Source organism: Anas platyrhynchos, chromosome 5 (genome assembly GCF_047663525.1).
Source record: "Anas platyrhynchos isolate ZD024472 breed Pekin duck chromosome 5, IASCAAS_PekinDuck_T2T, whole genome shotgun sequence".
Taxonomy (NCBI): Eukaryota; Metazoa; Chordata; class Aves; order Anseriformes; family Anatidae; genus Anas; species Anas platyrhynchos.
The window spans coordinates 31415229-31431558 of record NC_092591.1 but is presented as its reverse complement, the minus strand read 5'-3'; the positions used below and the strand labels follow the sequence as shown (position 1 = coordinate 31431558).

General features: G+C 41.8%; 1 protein-coding gene and 1 long non-coding RNA gene across 2 annotated transcripts in view; one reads left to right on the top strand and one right to left on the bottom strand.

The window, feature by feature from the left end:
- Positions 1-62: 62 nt before the first annotated feature.
- Positions 63-3234, bottom strand: LOC119717027 (uncharacterized). Its single transcript, XR_005265963.2, has 2 exons — positions 3011-3234; positions 63-816 (listed from the first exon to the last, which is right to left on the bottom strand). It is a non-coding gene; the product is annotated as an uncharacterized lncRNA (long non-coding RNA).
- The window catches only part of RMDN3 (regulator of microtubule dynamics 3), a 42770-nt gene continuing 28809 nt past the window's right edge, over positions 2370-16330 (top strand). The window contains exons 1-6 of the mRNA XM_038179442.2: positions 2370-2730; positions 3971-4166; positions 4822-4968; positions 9554-9821; positions 11213-11315; positions 12641-12701. Coding sequence (XP_038035370.2) covers positions 2469-2730; positions 3971-4166; positions 4822-4968; positions 9554-9821; positions 11213-11315; positions 12641-12701 — 1037 coding nt within the window. The 5' untranslated portion in view covers positions 2370-2468. The remainder of the gene's footprint in view (positions 2731-3970; positions 4167-4821; positions 4969-9553; positions 9822-11212; positions 11316-12640; positions 12702-16330) is intronic.

Here is a 16330-nt window from a genome sequence, read left to right as displayed (position 1 = left end):
CAGCCCACAGGTTCACTGCAATTACTGTGGGATGGAGAAATTAAAACGCAAAAGCCTGGAGCTCATGATTTTGCCATTAATTTTATCATTAATATCTTCCTTGCCTTAGGCAGAGTCCATCTCCAACTAAAATACTGCGATCTCAACCAAAAGCCAGTGGTTCTTTACACCCTCTCTATCATGGCAAGTCCTATGAATGGTTTGCTCTCTAAAATAACCATTTCAGACTCCTGGAAGCTGTCCAGCCTTCAGCCAGCAAAGAGTGAGGTTGTGAGAGATTTCACACTGCAGAGTGCTTCCAGAGCCCTGCACCATCCTTCAGGCCACAATTCCAGACCCAGAGCTGATGGTCCAAGTCACCTGCAAGCCCCTCTGCTCAGGGGATGAAGAGCACTCGTTACATCAAAAGATTTGCTATTCCAGGAACACCACGCTTAATGAAAACTTGAGGCATATGAAAATAATTCCACTGCCTTTTAGTAATGAAGAATTGCTTCCTAATTACCAAGCAAGTTGCTCATCCACAGCACTGGGTCCTTGCAACCTGTTGGCTTTGATCCTGCTCCAAGTGATGATGCTGTGAGTGTGTTTTTATGAGGAGCTGGTGATTCTCACTCCACATTTTGATGTCACGTGGGAGAAATAGACTTCCCCCCCCACAGAGATAAGGATAAAATGCCTCTGAAAGTCATCTGTGCTTCTTGCTAAGCTCTGGTTTGTGTGTCAGATGTGAGGCCATTTGTCACCGGTCACAGCGTCAGCATCCTGTCTGGCACGTCTGCTGGAGATCTGTTAGCAAACAGACCCAAAGTGTCTCTGTAAAACCAAATTACAAGGTTATTTTAGGAAAAGTAAAGCGTTTAGAAAATAAAAAGAACTTAAATCAGTCTACATGCATGTTCATTTCCCCAGAGCCCCACTGTATTCCAGTAACCTACATGGTGGGTATGGTAGTGTCAGCAGTTTCACTGATGATTTAGGATTTATGCCCTCCCTCTGGCCCCTGCAAAAGGATTTGTGGGGAAATGGGAAAGGACATTATTACTGCTTTACCTTCAGCAGCAATCTCTTAATTTCAGAAGGGTTTAATGACAATAACAAAAACACTAGTGCAATTTGGGGGGTTGTTTGCAGGACTGGCACATTTCAGGGCAAGAAGGTAATGACTGGGAAGGCAGACTGTAGGATATTATGTGAGCAGCTGAAGCTGTTACGGTGATAAACCCAAAGGAGCTTACGAAAACCAAAAGAAAAAGAAAAAATGAAATCCAGTGGGGATTTCAGGTCTTTACAACACTCCACCTGACCAGCCCAGGTTTTTTCTGCTGAATCATGAGGGGTTAAAGGGAAAGAGTAATAGAGCTCAAGCAGGAGCTATTATTTCCAGAAATTATTTCTTTCACAAAACCTTGTTTTTATTACTTTCATTAAAGTGCAACGTGAGATGAACAGGAACAGCAGGCTGCAGCACGGTGTTACTCTGATAACATCTTTAATATCCGCGGGACCATGAATTTGTGCTGCCCTGGGTTATACGTAATAACCGCACGAAGAAATTCAGCCTTCCATCTCCGTGCCCGCTGGAAGGTGCTCCTGTAGTCGTCACCCGAAATATCTGCATCAGTGAGAAAGGGATGGGGCAGGTCCCTGGCACAAGGGTTTCGTTGGGTGCTGGTGGCACCATGGTTGTTGGCAAAGCTGTGCTGTGGCTGTAGGGTTTGTGGTGGAGGTGCTGTGATTGTGGTGGTGTAGGGATTGTGGTGGTGTAGTTGTAGGAACTGGGGCAGTGTGGTGCAGCTATAGGTTTAGGTGTAGGTTTAGGTTTAGGTGTAGGTGCAGGTGTAGGTTTAGGTTTAGGTGTAGGTGCAGCTATAGGTGCAGGTTTAGGTGTAGGTGCAGCTATAGGTGCAGGTGTAGGTGTAGGTGCAGGTGTAGGTTTAGGTGTAGGCTTAGGTTTAGGTGTAGGCGCAGCTATAGGAGCAGGTGTAGGTTTAGGTATAGGTGTAGGTTTAGGTGTAGGCGCAGCTGTAGGTTTAGGTGTAGGCGCAGCTATAGGTTTAGGTGTAGGTTTAGGTATAGGTGTAGGTTTAGGTTTAGGTGTAGGTACAGATACACGTGCAGGTTTAGGTATAGGTACAAGTGTACGTACAGGTGTATGGGGTAGGTGTAGGTATCAACACAGGTGTTGGTGTAGGTACAGGTGTTGCTGTAGGTGCACATACAGGTGCAGGTGTGCAGGTACAAGTGTAGGTACAGGTGTTGCTAAAGGGAAAATGTGCACATACACACATGTACACATAGACACTCATACACACCCTCGCACAGGCCCAGCCCCAGCCGGGCCCCTCCCTCCGGCCGAGGCGCGGGGCTCTGACGCCTCCTGACGCCACAGCGCGGTCCGGCCCCGTTCCCCCCGGTCCCCCCGGGTCCTCCCGTCCCGTCCCGTCCCGCCCCGTCCCCCCGCAGCCATGGCGCGGCCCGGGCCCGGCCGCCCGTCGCTGGGGCTGGGGCTGGCGCTGGGCGCCGCGGGGCTGGGGCTGGGGCTGGGCCTCGGCCTCGGCCTGCTCCGGCGGCGCCGCACGGGAGACGGCCGGGATCCGGAGCGGGATCCGAATCGGGATCGGGATCAGGACCGGGATCGGGATCAGGACCGGGATCAGGACCGGGATCGGGCTCGGCCCGGCGGGCTCGGCCCGGGCTGCGCGGAGGCCGTGGGGCGGCGGAGCCAGGGTAGGGACCGGCGCGGGGAGCGCGGGGTTAACGCACGTGGGGGCTGTTTTTTTCTTCTTTTTGCCTTTTTTTTTTTTTTTTCCCAAGCTTGGGCAAAGCTGCAGGGGTAGAAAACGAGGCAGCATGTGTTTGTGGCATCGCTCGGGTTTTAAAAGGAGCAGGGCTTGGGGGGGGGGGGGGGGGGGGACACTGGGCACGGACAGGTGCTTCCGTAGCTCTGCAGCCAAAAAAAAAAAAAGACCAAAAAACAAGAAAAAAGGAAAAAAGAGAGTGCTCTCACCTCAATGCCTTGGCTGGGTTATCTAAAGACCTGTCACTGCTTCTGTGTTAGTGGGGGGGGGGGCTTGTAAACAGTCCTGTGAGGAGGAAAGCAATTAAAATTCACAAATGTTCATTTGTTTGTATGGGCGCGATGATCTCACTGTATCTGCCAGAAGACTTAAAAGATCAGGCAAACTGGTTAATGTTGTAGGTTGGCCCATGCCGATGACGTGTGTTGATGACAGCTGCAATTTGAAGCCCGTTGTCTGCTCTTTGGGTTTCTGTTTCGTTTTCCTGAATAAGAATAGAGTTGTGGCTTGGGTGTTGGGTTTTTTTTTGGTTAGTTGGTTTGGTTCGGCTTGTTTTGTTGTTCGTTTTTATTTGTTATTTAAGATATTTAACATAATTTTTATTTAACATTTATTTAATATTGGGGACAGAAAAGTCTGTCCACAGTTAGCCGTACTGCCCTTGTTCATTGCCACGTGTTACCTTGTAGGCTGGTTGTTCTCCTGGCTGGTGGCCTCCAGAGCTGATTGCAATTCAGAAGAAAAGCAGACTAGTTTTCACGTGTCATGTTGATACAGAAGCATGCAGAACAGAAATTTAATTAATTTGCAGTCAGGACTTCTTAAAAAAACAGCAATTTGGTTTTCTGCAGTGGTCCTAGTGATGTTCGGCATAGATTTTGCTCTTTTTCTAGATTTTTCACAAGGGGATGTCTAGGGAAGTGTAGTTAAAAGAGCTTTATTCACCTGGATTAGTGTTGCCCAACTGTTAGGTGTGGCTATGTGCTGGTGTCAGAGAAGGGAGTGGTAAACCAGTGGAAGAACCCAAAACCCTAGGCCAGGTCAGGAGGCCGTACCCAAGATTAATGCTTATATCCTCCATTTTCTGAAAACAAAGCTGAACTGAGATTTCCTACGAGACATCCATTTCCATTTGCATCTAATGAACTTTTTCTCTCATTTTTTTTAAGCCCTGTCCAAAATGCCAGTTCCAGTAGAGGCAGGAGATGGTGTTGTGTACACACCTCTGCTGACACAGGACGAACAGGTGGATGTTCTCGACCGCCTGGACTTCATGTTGAGAAACATTGCAGAGCTAAGGAAAGAAGTGGAGGAGCTACGAAACAGCCTGCAGCACTTAGCTGGAGAAATCGTTGGTGAAGTCAGGTGAGTATCGACCCTTCTCCTTCCTCGTCTTTTCCTATCGTTGTACGTTTGTACTCCATAGCACAGGAAAACAGCCATGATTAATTAAGTGTATGTTAAGTGCAGAATGAAAAAGTGGAAAAAACCGTCTCTTTAGTTTCCACTGGTGTCTTGGACTCCAGTGAGATTAATATAAAAGTATGTAAAAATGTATATTTAGCCAAGTTTGCATTTTTTTTCTTCTGGAATAGTAAGTATTGACACTTGCTTAGGACATATTCTAGGCTAGGAAGGTTATTTGTTTTGTAAATCTTTGTCTCTTGTTACTGCTGTTCTGTCATTAAGTGCTGCCAACTGTAGGTGACTTATGATACACAATAAAAGGTCTTAGGTTCCGCAAGGGGCTTCAGGATTCCTCTTCCTTTGTTCACTGAGGAAATCAGAGGAAGGCATGTGATATGATTATCCTTTTGCATATGTATTGCTGTGGTCAGACTTGCTTTAAGAGTAGAATACCATGGTACTGATGGTAGTGAGATGTTTGTGTAAGCAAGAGCAAGTCACCTTGTGATTTTTTTGGGCATAGAGCAAATCGGATAGAATCTGCTAGAGAGAGGTACGGAAGCAGAATCTCACCATCAAGTGGGTTTTGTTTCTCTTTTTGCCTTTCTTACAGGTGCCATCTGGAAGAAACGCAGAGAGTGACACGCCGAAGGCGTTTCCCGTTCCATAGGGAAAGAAGTGATTCCACGGGGTCCAGTTCAATTTATTTCACAGCCAACTCGGGAGCAGCTACCACAGATGATGGAGAAAGCGAAGGCGGGTAAGCAGAACACCATGTTTAAGGCAGCTTTTATAGACTTTGGTGCCCAATTACTTACTTATGAGCAGTGTCATGCAAAGAAAAGGTTTGTTTTCTTTTCCCTGCTGGCTGTTTGTCATCCTGGTTTTATTTGCTTTTATTGCAATAAGTCCACCTGATGTATTATGTAAGGGAAAGTTATTTCCCTCTGAGGCCCCAATGATAAAGACTGCTCCTTAAAAAGAAAACCGAAGCCTTCCAGTGGTGGTTATCAGCACGGGACAGGTCTTTGCTACTGTATGCAGCTTGGTAGGAAAGTTAACAGTGTACTATAGGGAAATCAGCAATACTCCAGTTGGGCTGGATCATAACTTTGGAATATAGATTTTTTTTTATTACATTTTGATAGTGATTGCTGAAGGCAGATACAGCTCCCTGAGAATCTGAATGACACGGCACAACTTGAAGCAAACACACACACATAATAAAACCTCAGAAGGTGTTTGTTAGTGGGAGTTGGGAGTTTCAGGAATTCGTTCTTAATGTATGATGGGTGATCAGGAGCTTTTGCCAGAAATAAGTGCTGTGATTTCAAGCATGACTTTTAGGGAGGTGGTAGGAGAAACTTTAAAAAACAAAAACAAAACAAAACAAACAAACAAATTTGATTAGGAAACCTTGCAGGAAGAAGGGTATTAGGACCCCAGCCTGAAACTCAAGTGAGATATCAGGTTACAAATAAAATTTCCATACATAATACATTTTAGAATGTCTGGGAAACTTGAGAAATCTAAACATATTCCCGTTAACTAATGTGTCGTTGACTCGGGTATTTCTTGTGAATTTTTCTCAGTGTGTATCAGTGATCACTTTTGTTGCTTAGGTTCTTCTAATCTAAAACCAGGCGAAAACTACGGTATAATTGAAGAACACACACAAAGAATCCAGTATAACTGCAAGTATCATGATGTTAAAGGAAGAGGTCTGCTGCATACACGTGCCAGACTTCTGCCTTTCTGATGAAAGGCTACTGTGTCTTAATCAGATGAATTTTACAGCTTTTGAAGTTTGTAGACATTTTCTAAAACATGCAGTGCTGGTACATTTTCCCAAAGAGGTTGACATGAAATACAATTTAAAGAGAGAAGTTAATTAAGGCTCAAAGAGAAAGAGAGGCAGAATTTGGATGAAAGGTGCTGTTTGGTAGTGGCCTAATGACCAGTCAGCTGGTGCACACTGACACTTTGCAACATGGGTTTGTAATCAGGACACAAAGCTGCAATTAATGGAGCAGCCTCCTAGAACAAAGGACACAGATCTGTGGGAAAGCAGGCTTTCTTACTTCCAAATAGGTCGTTTTAGTATTCAGTCTCAGTAACTGGAATTGGTGAGGCAGGAAAGAGCTGATACGGTGTCATTTAGGTGATAGAACTGCTTCATTCGTCTGAAGTTTGTGTTCATACGAAAGCAAAATTTGGGAGTAAGTGAGTCACAATGGTGTAATGTGTCAGAAGGCTACATAATAAATTTTATATATATATGTATGTTTGTCTGTATATATATACAGTTGAAGGCAGGAGCTGTGCAATCCAGATAACAACAGATATGTTTAATTTTCAGGTTGCCAACAGGTATTTTATAAAGCATATTGAAAAGGGTGATATTTTTCAACAGATATCAGCCCCAAGTGGCATCTGATCATTAGAAATTTTTAAGTCATGATAGAGGCCAGGACGGATCCTAAGGTTTGCTCAGACTCGTTGGAGGACCTCAAGTGAAGTGTGGAGTGGGGGCATATTTTACTGTAAAACCTTGTTACTTTATCAGGAACCTTCTGATGGTTAGGGGATTTTTTACTTTTTATTTAAGATCTATAAAAAGGTTTAATCACTGGTGTGAAGAACGAGTGGATAAGCAGCTCTCTTTTGATGTAAATATAAATATATGTATGTATAGGATATTTGAATGGTGTATCTTGTCACTGTGGTATTTGTCCTACATAAATAAGTGTAAGGTTAGTCTGTTCAGGACCAGCTGCCTTTGGCATGCAGTGTTTTCTTCTAGAGACGTAAATACTATATTGTATTGTAGAAAATCAGGGTAGAAAATGCACTTTTTGGAAAAAGAATATTTGAGCTTTTTAGCAGCCGCTGGGAGGAAGAATAAGACTATCCTTAGATATGTTTCAGCCGTGTATTCATTTCTGGCAATTGCATTATTTTAATGAAATTCAGGGGGTGAAAAAAAGTCACATTTCAGCTTTATTTTATAAACCACATGGACCATATAAACCACATATAAACCACATCTTCTCCAATTTCATATACAATTGACAAAAATCTCCACAAGCTTTCAGGAGCCTGGAGGTCTTGGGCTGTTACAGAACTTAATTTCTGTATATTGCTTTGGCACTGCTTTGGTCTTTTGGGCTTCTTCACCTCCTTCCATGTGCTTTTCAGTTCCAAATAGTGTGTTTTCATTTTCTGTCGGGATGTGTGCTAGCCAGAGGCCTCAACATACCAAAGCATTTAAGGACTTTCCATCATCATAAACTTGGGAAGATGGGCCGGTAATATCTAAATCCCTTAATCTTTCTAAAAACTCTTGAGTTTATGAAATTATATACAGCATTACATCTCTTTTTAAGCTGGCAGCATCTTGTATGAGCTGTCTTGGAGAAAACACATTTTTGTGGTGAAGAAAGGAGTGTATAAGAGCCACCTGTTGCTGCTTGTTTTTAAAGGCCTTACTGTGTTTCAGGATCCTTCAGCGTGGAAAGTGGTTTAAGTACTGAAATCTTTGCAGCCACCAGTGAAATGTTGCAGTGAAACAATATCACCGCTGTGGAGCCCACAGCCATGCTGCTTAGTGGGTTAGGATGGGAAGTAATGAATTGGGCTAAATCTCGGCCACAGAGGAAATTTGAGGAGTTTTTGTTTAAGTACTGAAAATGACATAGTCTAAGGAACTAATAATATCACTAACCGTGAGAAAATACCATAAAATTAAGCTTTTAGCTCAATCTGAATGAGAGCCATGCCAGTGTCACCTACCACCATGTTGTAAGTAGGCAGTGCGGAATTTAATGGAAAACCTTCAGCACATCACCTTGTGTTTGGTTTCCACGTTTTGCAGGGATGCCAGATGACTGTTACTTTACTTCTTGTCTTATTTGTATATTTTTTAAACTACAAAATGGTACTTTTTAAAATTTATAGTTGCAGGCTGTGGTGAATGAGGCTATTTACCTTCTACCAGAAAGGTTAATGCCTGAGCATAATTGATGGTTCTTAGAAAACTGAAGTTTTGATAGCCAAATGTACTTTGTTATCTGTCTGTGGCCAAATTAGTGTAACTGCTTTCTTTAGATATGTGCACTAGTCACATATCTGTATCTCCAGACAAAGGCAACTAGCTTCACATGCAGAGTGATGGATTCTGCCTTGGAGAACAGTGTGGCCAGGACAAAAGGGAGAACAGCTAAAGTTACTGAATACTCCCAGGCTGTGACAACTTTTAATTCTAACTTTTAAAAGTTCAGCATTTAACTTGGGCACAGGTTAATTAGGAAACAGCAACAAATATCCTCTAGAATTAAACGTTTGTGGGATTTGACGCTTACTGCTTCAGGAAGGTTGCCTTCTACACAGATAAACTAATGAAATCCGAATATAAAAGTACAAATTCTTAAATTCCTGGCTAACTTGGGCTGCTCCTTCCAGTTAAGCACTTACAGAAGAATGTGAGGGGGTCAAATAGATCAAGAAATCTTCTTCAAGTTGTTTGAAACTATGCCCTCACACTCATTCTGTAAGTAGATACTGTACCGCAATTATATTATGCTGCTTTAGATTTGCAACTTAGGTGCCTGTGTATGATGTGGGGGAGCTGAATTTTAGCCATTTTCAGCAATTTTGATCTAAGCTTTATCCTGTTTCTTTTGACTAATTTAGCAGCTAATCACTGCCTAGGTTTTTGTTCATGGGGTGCCCTTCTTTGGCTCATCTGCCATCTTCTTGCTTGACTTTTGCTCAAGCCAAATAGTTTGGATTGCTCCCCTCCTGTTTTGTACCTTTTCAGTGGGAACAAGCTGTTTTGTGTTTAGCACTCAAACAATATAATGGAGGTATTAGGTATTGCCAAAACAGCTATTACGTCTGAATTTCCTGGAACAGGTTAAAAATCTCAAATCATATTTTCTACGTGGATGAGCGTGTTGGATCTTTTGTTGAAATTTTCTTTTACAATTCATGCATTTAACTAAATTGTTCTCGCTCTCTTCTTAGTGTTTAATTCTTAAAGTTAAAAGGCCTAAAGGAAGCTTTTAAAGTATGTGAACAAGACGTACCTTGTGACGGGGCTCTACTTAACTTTTCAGGGGCTTCCTTTCTTTCTTCAACCTTTTGTGGTTGTGTATGTTACGTGCGAAATAATGAATGGTGTGTCATTTGAAAGGCTTGGATCACGTGGCATTCTCTGAGATAAACTGAGATACACTACTCTGTTAGGAAGAGTTGGTTTTTGTGTACCATATGTGTCATAGCACAGCATCTCCTCAGACTAATTTTCCATTATGTTTTTTTTTTTTCTTTTTTTTTCCTGAAAGGTACACCACAGCCAATGCAGAGTCTGACTATGACCGGGAGTCAGAGAGGGAGAGTGAAGAAGGGGAGGACGAAGTGAGCTGTGAAACAGTGAGAACAGTGCGTCGGGATTCCCTGGATCTTGTCAACGAGGATGAAACACCTTTAATCTTAGATTCCTTGCTGGAGGAAGGACTGGGTCAGCTACTACAGCAGGCTGACCGCTTGCATAATGGACATGAGCAAGAGAAGAGAGAGGGATTCCAGCTGCTTCTGAATAATAAACTGGCGGTAAAGGTTGCCTTCTTATATCTTCCAGCAGTGATTTGTGTTTTTAGCTAAGTAGCTGGGAAAGAGGAAATTGCATTTCTTAGTGGGATCCAGGTTCTGTACAACAACTGGGCCACTTTCCAGCTGCCCTCTTTCTCAGGAGCAGCCTAGGAGCTGGCTGAAGACCAAAACGGTTCAGGCTACAGCAGCAGCCAGTTCCCAGTCCCTATCTGTCCTGGAGCTCTACTACATTGTGTCATCACTTTCCCTGAGTGAGCACCGCACAAATGCAAAGTAACATACACTGTCTATACAATAAACTCAGCTAGTGTTTTGATAACCTGGATATGTCACTGTATCATACATGTGATACAAAACTATCCTGATTCAGTTTATGTTGGTGCTGCAGCTGAGGTGAGAGAATGTAGCACGGGTCAGTTCTACTCCAGCTGTCGCAAGGAGCTAGCTTTTATCTCTGGCCGTGCACAGTGATGCACCCAGCCTTGAAATGTGCCTTGCTGAATGCAGCATTGCTGCTGTTGTGATCTACAGTGGCTAATTCTGGACTGCCTTTGCTGCAGTTGTACCATCACCCTCTGTTAGCGTTTATCTGAGAACTACATAGCCATTAAAGACAACTTTTTAGGTTTTAAAAAGCAAAGCCTGTACTACTCCTGTGTTTCCATGAGTTACAGAGGGAAAGATATAGAAGATGACTTGATCATTTCTAATTCCAAGGGAGTTTTTTTCCTTCCAATTGGGAAGAAATGGCGGAGTTGTCAGTTTCTGAAATTCTTTTGTATGCTTCTTTATTGTGATCTCCCACTTTTTTTGTATTTACAGCACCATTGCAAAATAAACCAGATTAGATGGTTGTGTTTTTAAGTTTACTTTTTTTAAAAAAAAAAAAAAAAATCTTACATTTGTTAGAATATAACTGCTCCAGTTTTACTAGTGCACCTCTGGTTCAAGAATGACCCAGGAACTGAAACTGAGTGCTGACTGAAATGTGAATAATAACATTCAGTTTCTGATTTTAATGAAGTGGTGAGGTTTGGGGTTGTTGTTTTTTTTTGTTGTTGTTTTTCTCTTCCTCCAGTGTTTTCAGGTTAGTGGAGACTGCAAAAAAAATGACCCCAGTATAACCTCTGAAGTGAAGGGAGGCCTTGTTAGAGGGCAGCAGTCATTAGATTAGTACCAGAAGTGTAGCATCGTAAGCTTATAAATTCAGCCACTCAGTTTGCTCTTTTGAGGTTCTGCTTCAGTTCTTGTAGTCTTGGACCTTTTAAGGTTTCAAAAATGTCTGTGCAACTTGTAGTTTGTGCACTCTCTTGATTTTTCCCTCTTGTTCTATCAATGACAGAATGGATGTTTTACATGGTTGATGCATCTCGTTTATGTTTTCACTGCAGTATGCGGACCAGAGAGACTTTCTTTGGCGCCTGGCCCGAGCATATAGTGATATGTACGAAATCACAGAAGACACAGATGAGAAGAAAACATATGCATCTGATGGTAAGGAATTGTGTGTTCATGGAAAGGAGAGGAGGGTGTTCAAACCTGATGCTACACTTCAGAGTTATAAAACCTGCACTGCAGACTATGTGGGGGCATTATGTGGTGGTACTGTGGTGGTTGGTGGTATGCGTTCTGAAAAGCAGTGTAAGTGGACCAAAAGCTACTTAAAAATGTACAAGTTTGTTTCTCAAACCTATTTTAAATATATCCTGTGTGACAGTAAGATAAGTTTTTGCTTCATTCCATTTGTTTTTTTTTGTGTTGCTGACATGTGCAGGTACTTAAAAAACCTAAATGTGTCTGTTTAGTTAGTGAAATCAGTTTCGTTTCATTTCATTCTCCTTCACTATCTTGAATTTGATTTATTGGCAAGTTTGTAGGTGGGTCAGAACAAAGAAAATTATCATATTTATTTTATTAAAGATGTGTGACAAAAGATTCTATTCTAAAACACCTCTATCCTGTTTATTATCCAAATAACTAAATATACTTTTTAATATTATAAGTAATAAAAATATTTTCTGGAAACCACTGTAGCCATTTAAAATGTGAAATTTACCTTCTGTTTGGATAGTTCTTTTTGCCTTTAATAGGTGCTTAATTCTCGTTTTTTTTGAGGCTGCAAGTTCTTAGAGGAAAGAAGGGAAGTGAGGCAAATTCTAGATCTAATGCTGTGGAATGAATCAGAACAAAACCATTGCAAACTTTTGTTAACTTTTCTTGACACGTTGGGGAAGATACTTTTTGTTACAGATGAATGTACTTCCAAATAGGGTGAAACCATGTTGACAGGTCAAGAAAATTTGCTACTGTGCTTAAAATTCACATGATCTCTTTGAGTGATATTGGATGCTCCATATCACTGCAAGGGTGTGAATTTATATATGGATGTGGTGGTTTCACACCAGTAGCAAGCTAAGCTCTGCCATGTTGTTCTCTCACTCCCCCTCCTCAACAGAACAGGGGGAGAAAATGTGATGACAAAAAAAAAACCTTGCAGGTTGAAATAAGGACCCGAAGATCACTTACCAGTTACTGAAATGGGCAAAACAGGCTCATCATGAGGAAGAATAATTTATTGCCTATCACTAAGAGTCTAGAGCAGTAAGAGTTAAAAGCAAACTAAAAACACTTTCCCCCCATCCTTTTCTACCTGGTCCCACCAGGCAGTGCAGGGGAAAAGGGTTGTGGTTGGTCCATACCACTTTGCCACTTGACTGTCCTTCACCATCACTCTGCCCCTGCTCCACGTGGGGTCCCTCCCTCCTTAGAGAAGGCTAGGACTGAAAGTGGCTGAATTTCTTACCTCTGACCACTTGCAGGGAAAGAAGAGCTGGAGATTGCCTTTCAGAAATGGGATGAAAGTGCTGAGTGTCATCAGTGGTATGTAACTCTCTGTCCTGTTTTTAAGAAGGATAGGAAAACTGGAGATTGCTGTGAGCTGAGCTGCATTTAAAAACTGTTAAAGAAAAAAAAGCTTATATGCTCATATTTGATGTACACTTCATTAATGCTATTTTCCTTAAAAAGACATTTCTTAATAGCTTTGGTTAACTGGCGTAAGTAGTAGTTTTACAGACAATAGGTTTCATTGCAGTTATAGAAATAAACTAAGGATGCACCTCTAGATGAAGCTTGGAGAAATAAGCTATTGGCAAAATGGGTTTGAGATGAATGAGTACAATGAGCCCTATTAAATTTAGCATCAGTGTGAATTTAGCAGACTAAACTGCATTTTCTTTGGGCTTCTGATAGCTTAGGTGCATGTATTGTGAAAGGCTGAAATGAAGGAAAGTTTGCTTTAGAAGCCTTCCTGGGAACTGTGAAATTCCCCTTGTAGAAAGCGGAAGACGACTGTTTGCTCAGCAGATGACTTTTGGGCCCGGGTACGTGCCTGAGCAGGATGCTGCAAGCCTCTTGCCACAGAAACGAGCTGAACTCCAGCAGTACCACTTGTGATTGTGCAGACCCTGGGAAAATGTGTCTGTGAGCGTCCTGTTCTGTGCTGGTGCAGACGGGCTGCCAGAGAACGTTTCTCACAGATAAGCTACAGAAAGCTAGCCTGAGCGCTCAGCATGGTGAGGCTCGCTTTATTTTCCTTCACAAGTCCTCTGTTTCCTTTGGCCCCTTTTCAGCCCCCTGTAGAGTAAGATGTATATCCTTCACATCCCAGCTCACAGCCAGCTGCACAGCTGTGGGGGCAAAGTCTTGGGAGTTACACATTAAATATGTACGAAGTTTTTCCTTTGTGTTCCTCCAACATTCTTGGGTTAATTGCTGGTTTTTCCTCTGTCACTGACATTTCAATAACGCTCTGCTGCGCAGAGATGCTTGCTTTATGTCAGGAGTGTGATGTATTTGCCTCAGTCGGCTAGGCCTGCTAGCGTGGGCTTAGTGCTGCGCCAGTGTTCCTACATTTATCTTAATTCTGGAGGAAGGAGAAACATCATTCTTATCAGATAGCTTTTTTTTAGTTGTCTGGAGAGTGTCTGCTGTCCGGGACTGCTGTAGTCTGATCGTGTATGCTGCTTGTCACTCTGCAAAGCACTCTGGCTTTGAAATGAGTTGAGACAATAGCAGTAGAGGCACATGGCTTTCATTGTCCAAAGATACTTTTTTATTTTTTTTGTGATAAAAGATGAAATGATCTGCAATTTAACCAAGCAGTATTTGTGTAAATGCTGCAGTTGACAGGATTTTGGTTCTAATTTGGGGTATAATGTATATATACTTATAAAGCTTAGCTTTATAATACAGAGTTTGATTGTGTGCAGAGTAGTGGCTGCAATGGGATGTTTAGTCATGTGTTTCCAACACAAAATGTCAAGCCTTTTCAGCTGAGCATGCTGCCATGTTAAAATCCATGCTGAATTTGTTCCATAAAAGCTTTGGTGAAAGAGCGCACAATTCTCGTCCTGTTAGACCTGTCCTTTTTCCAAACAGGAGTAAGGCTTCTGCACATCAACATCTTCCTTCTAATTATAAAGAACAGCTGCAGAAAGGGCTGCTAGAGAAAGGAAATAGCAGAACAGTATGTGGGAGGCATGGGATTTATTGGAGATGAATATCTAACTACCTTTATCAGATGCAGAGATTATTTGCTGTCATGAATCTAACAGGAAATTAATTCCCATTCCAGCTCTGTTGGGGTCATGGGATGGTCGCAAGCTGTTTTAATTACAGCCTCTTCTTATGCTAATTAATTTTACCATGAAAAAAAATGTATTGCTAATGAAATACTGCTTAGTACATTGAAAGATATTGAAATACATTGTTCATATATTTGAAAAACATGGGATAAAGTATAATCCTAAAAGACTAGTATTATAGTTTGTTTTCCTTTTATTTGAGTAATGAGTATATTGCTCAGAATTACTTTTAGTTCATCATGCTGTCTGCTTAGGAAAAAATGTTCAGGAAAATATAAGGGGAGGGAAAAAAGGAAAGTATACAATGATCAGTTTCCTCTGGTTTGCCATCCTTAACTGCAGCAGGCAGAAGTGCAGAGGTGCATTCGCTGTCAGGTGATGGCCCTTGATGGACCTGTGCTCTGCCAGTTTGTGCAGTCCTGTTTTACCTCCACAGTACTTCTGTTGTCCATGCCATCTTCCAGTACAGGTGCTGCAACATGCTCCATGTAGAAAAAAAAAAAGCTTACTCTGAATTTGTCGGTAGAGGTTTTAAAACTTTCTTTGGTTTTGATTTGATGCCATTGCTCTTGGTTTATGGAGAAGTGAACAGGGGCTGATTATTCACACTTAATTTACAGTTTTATTCTTTCAGTTGTTTCTCTTCTGTATCGGTCCCCTTGCTGAAGACTCCTAATCTTTTATTAGATCATTTTGAGGAATCATTTTATTGTCCTCATCACCCCTTGTCTCTCTGTATCCTATTTTGACTGTATCTTTTCTTTTTTTTTTTTAAAACGGGAGTTAAAGGAGCAGCATGGATTTCTGTAATACTAATGTGATGATCCTTTTTGTTCTTACTTCCATATACAGTAATCAATGCTGTCTTTTTCCACAATGTATTAAATTGATGTTTTAATAGAAATATTCCCAGCAATTTTAGTAGTTCTTCACTTGAAGCTTGTGACTGTGTATGTATCTATGGGTGCATTTTTCATGTGTGTATTATGTCATGTTGGCTGTTATTTTCTGTTTTCTCAATTGCAACTTAATGTTTATGGCTTAAGGTACAGTTTTGCTGCTTTTTGGTGCTCATTCCTTGCACTCTATGTTATTTCATATTCTTTGCTCCTGTTGCACACATCATTCCCTGTTTAATTGGCTTTACATTGAGATGCATGTTAAGCAGGACAGGAGATACTCTGCATACAGTCTAATTATCATTGCAAGCAAAGCTTCTTTTTCTTCTCAGTGTCTCATAGTTATTGCAGTAATGAGTGATATTTAAAAGCTATAGACAAAGTAACAGTGAACAAGAAGGAATTGCTGAGTGCTGGCTAAGGCAACAGCAAGTGGAGAGTGACTGGCTGCAGCTTGGGACTGTTCTGTGGCTGGATCATTTGAAGGCTTTGGCAGCATGATAGCAAATAGTTTCTCAAGAAAAACAAGGAAGGCAGTAAGTGTCTGGGACTCTGTCTGGACCAGCTGTGGGATCTGCCCAAATATGAAGGAGAGTCCTTTCATGGATCTCCTGGGTCTTCTTGACATTAAGTTTGGTACAAAGCTGCTATTGTAGCCATTTGCTCTTGGAACTCAGCTGGTCCCAAAAGAGCCATCTCTGCAGAATGGTTGAAGCAGAGCTGAGATTTGATCAGCGCCACACAGACAAGTCAGCCTTTGTACAGCAGGACTGATCTCTGGCTGTGCTTTGCTTGTAGGCACTGTTCTGGAACACAGAAACATGTAAGGGTTGTCTTGGGTGTCTGATGTATTTAGTGCCTTCAGAATAGATCTGTATAGTGTGAACTGATGGATAATACACCAAGTGTTCTTTATGCATACATAATATGCATTATTTTTGATGCAGACATAAATGTAATTCTT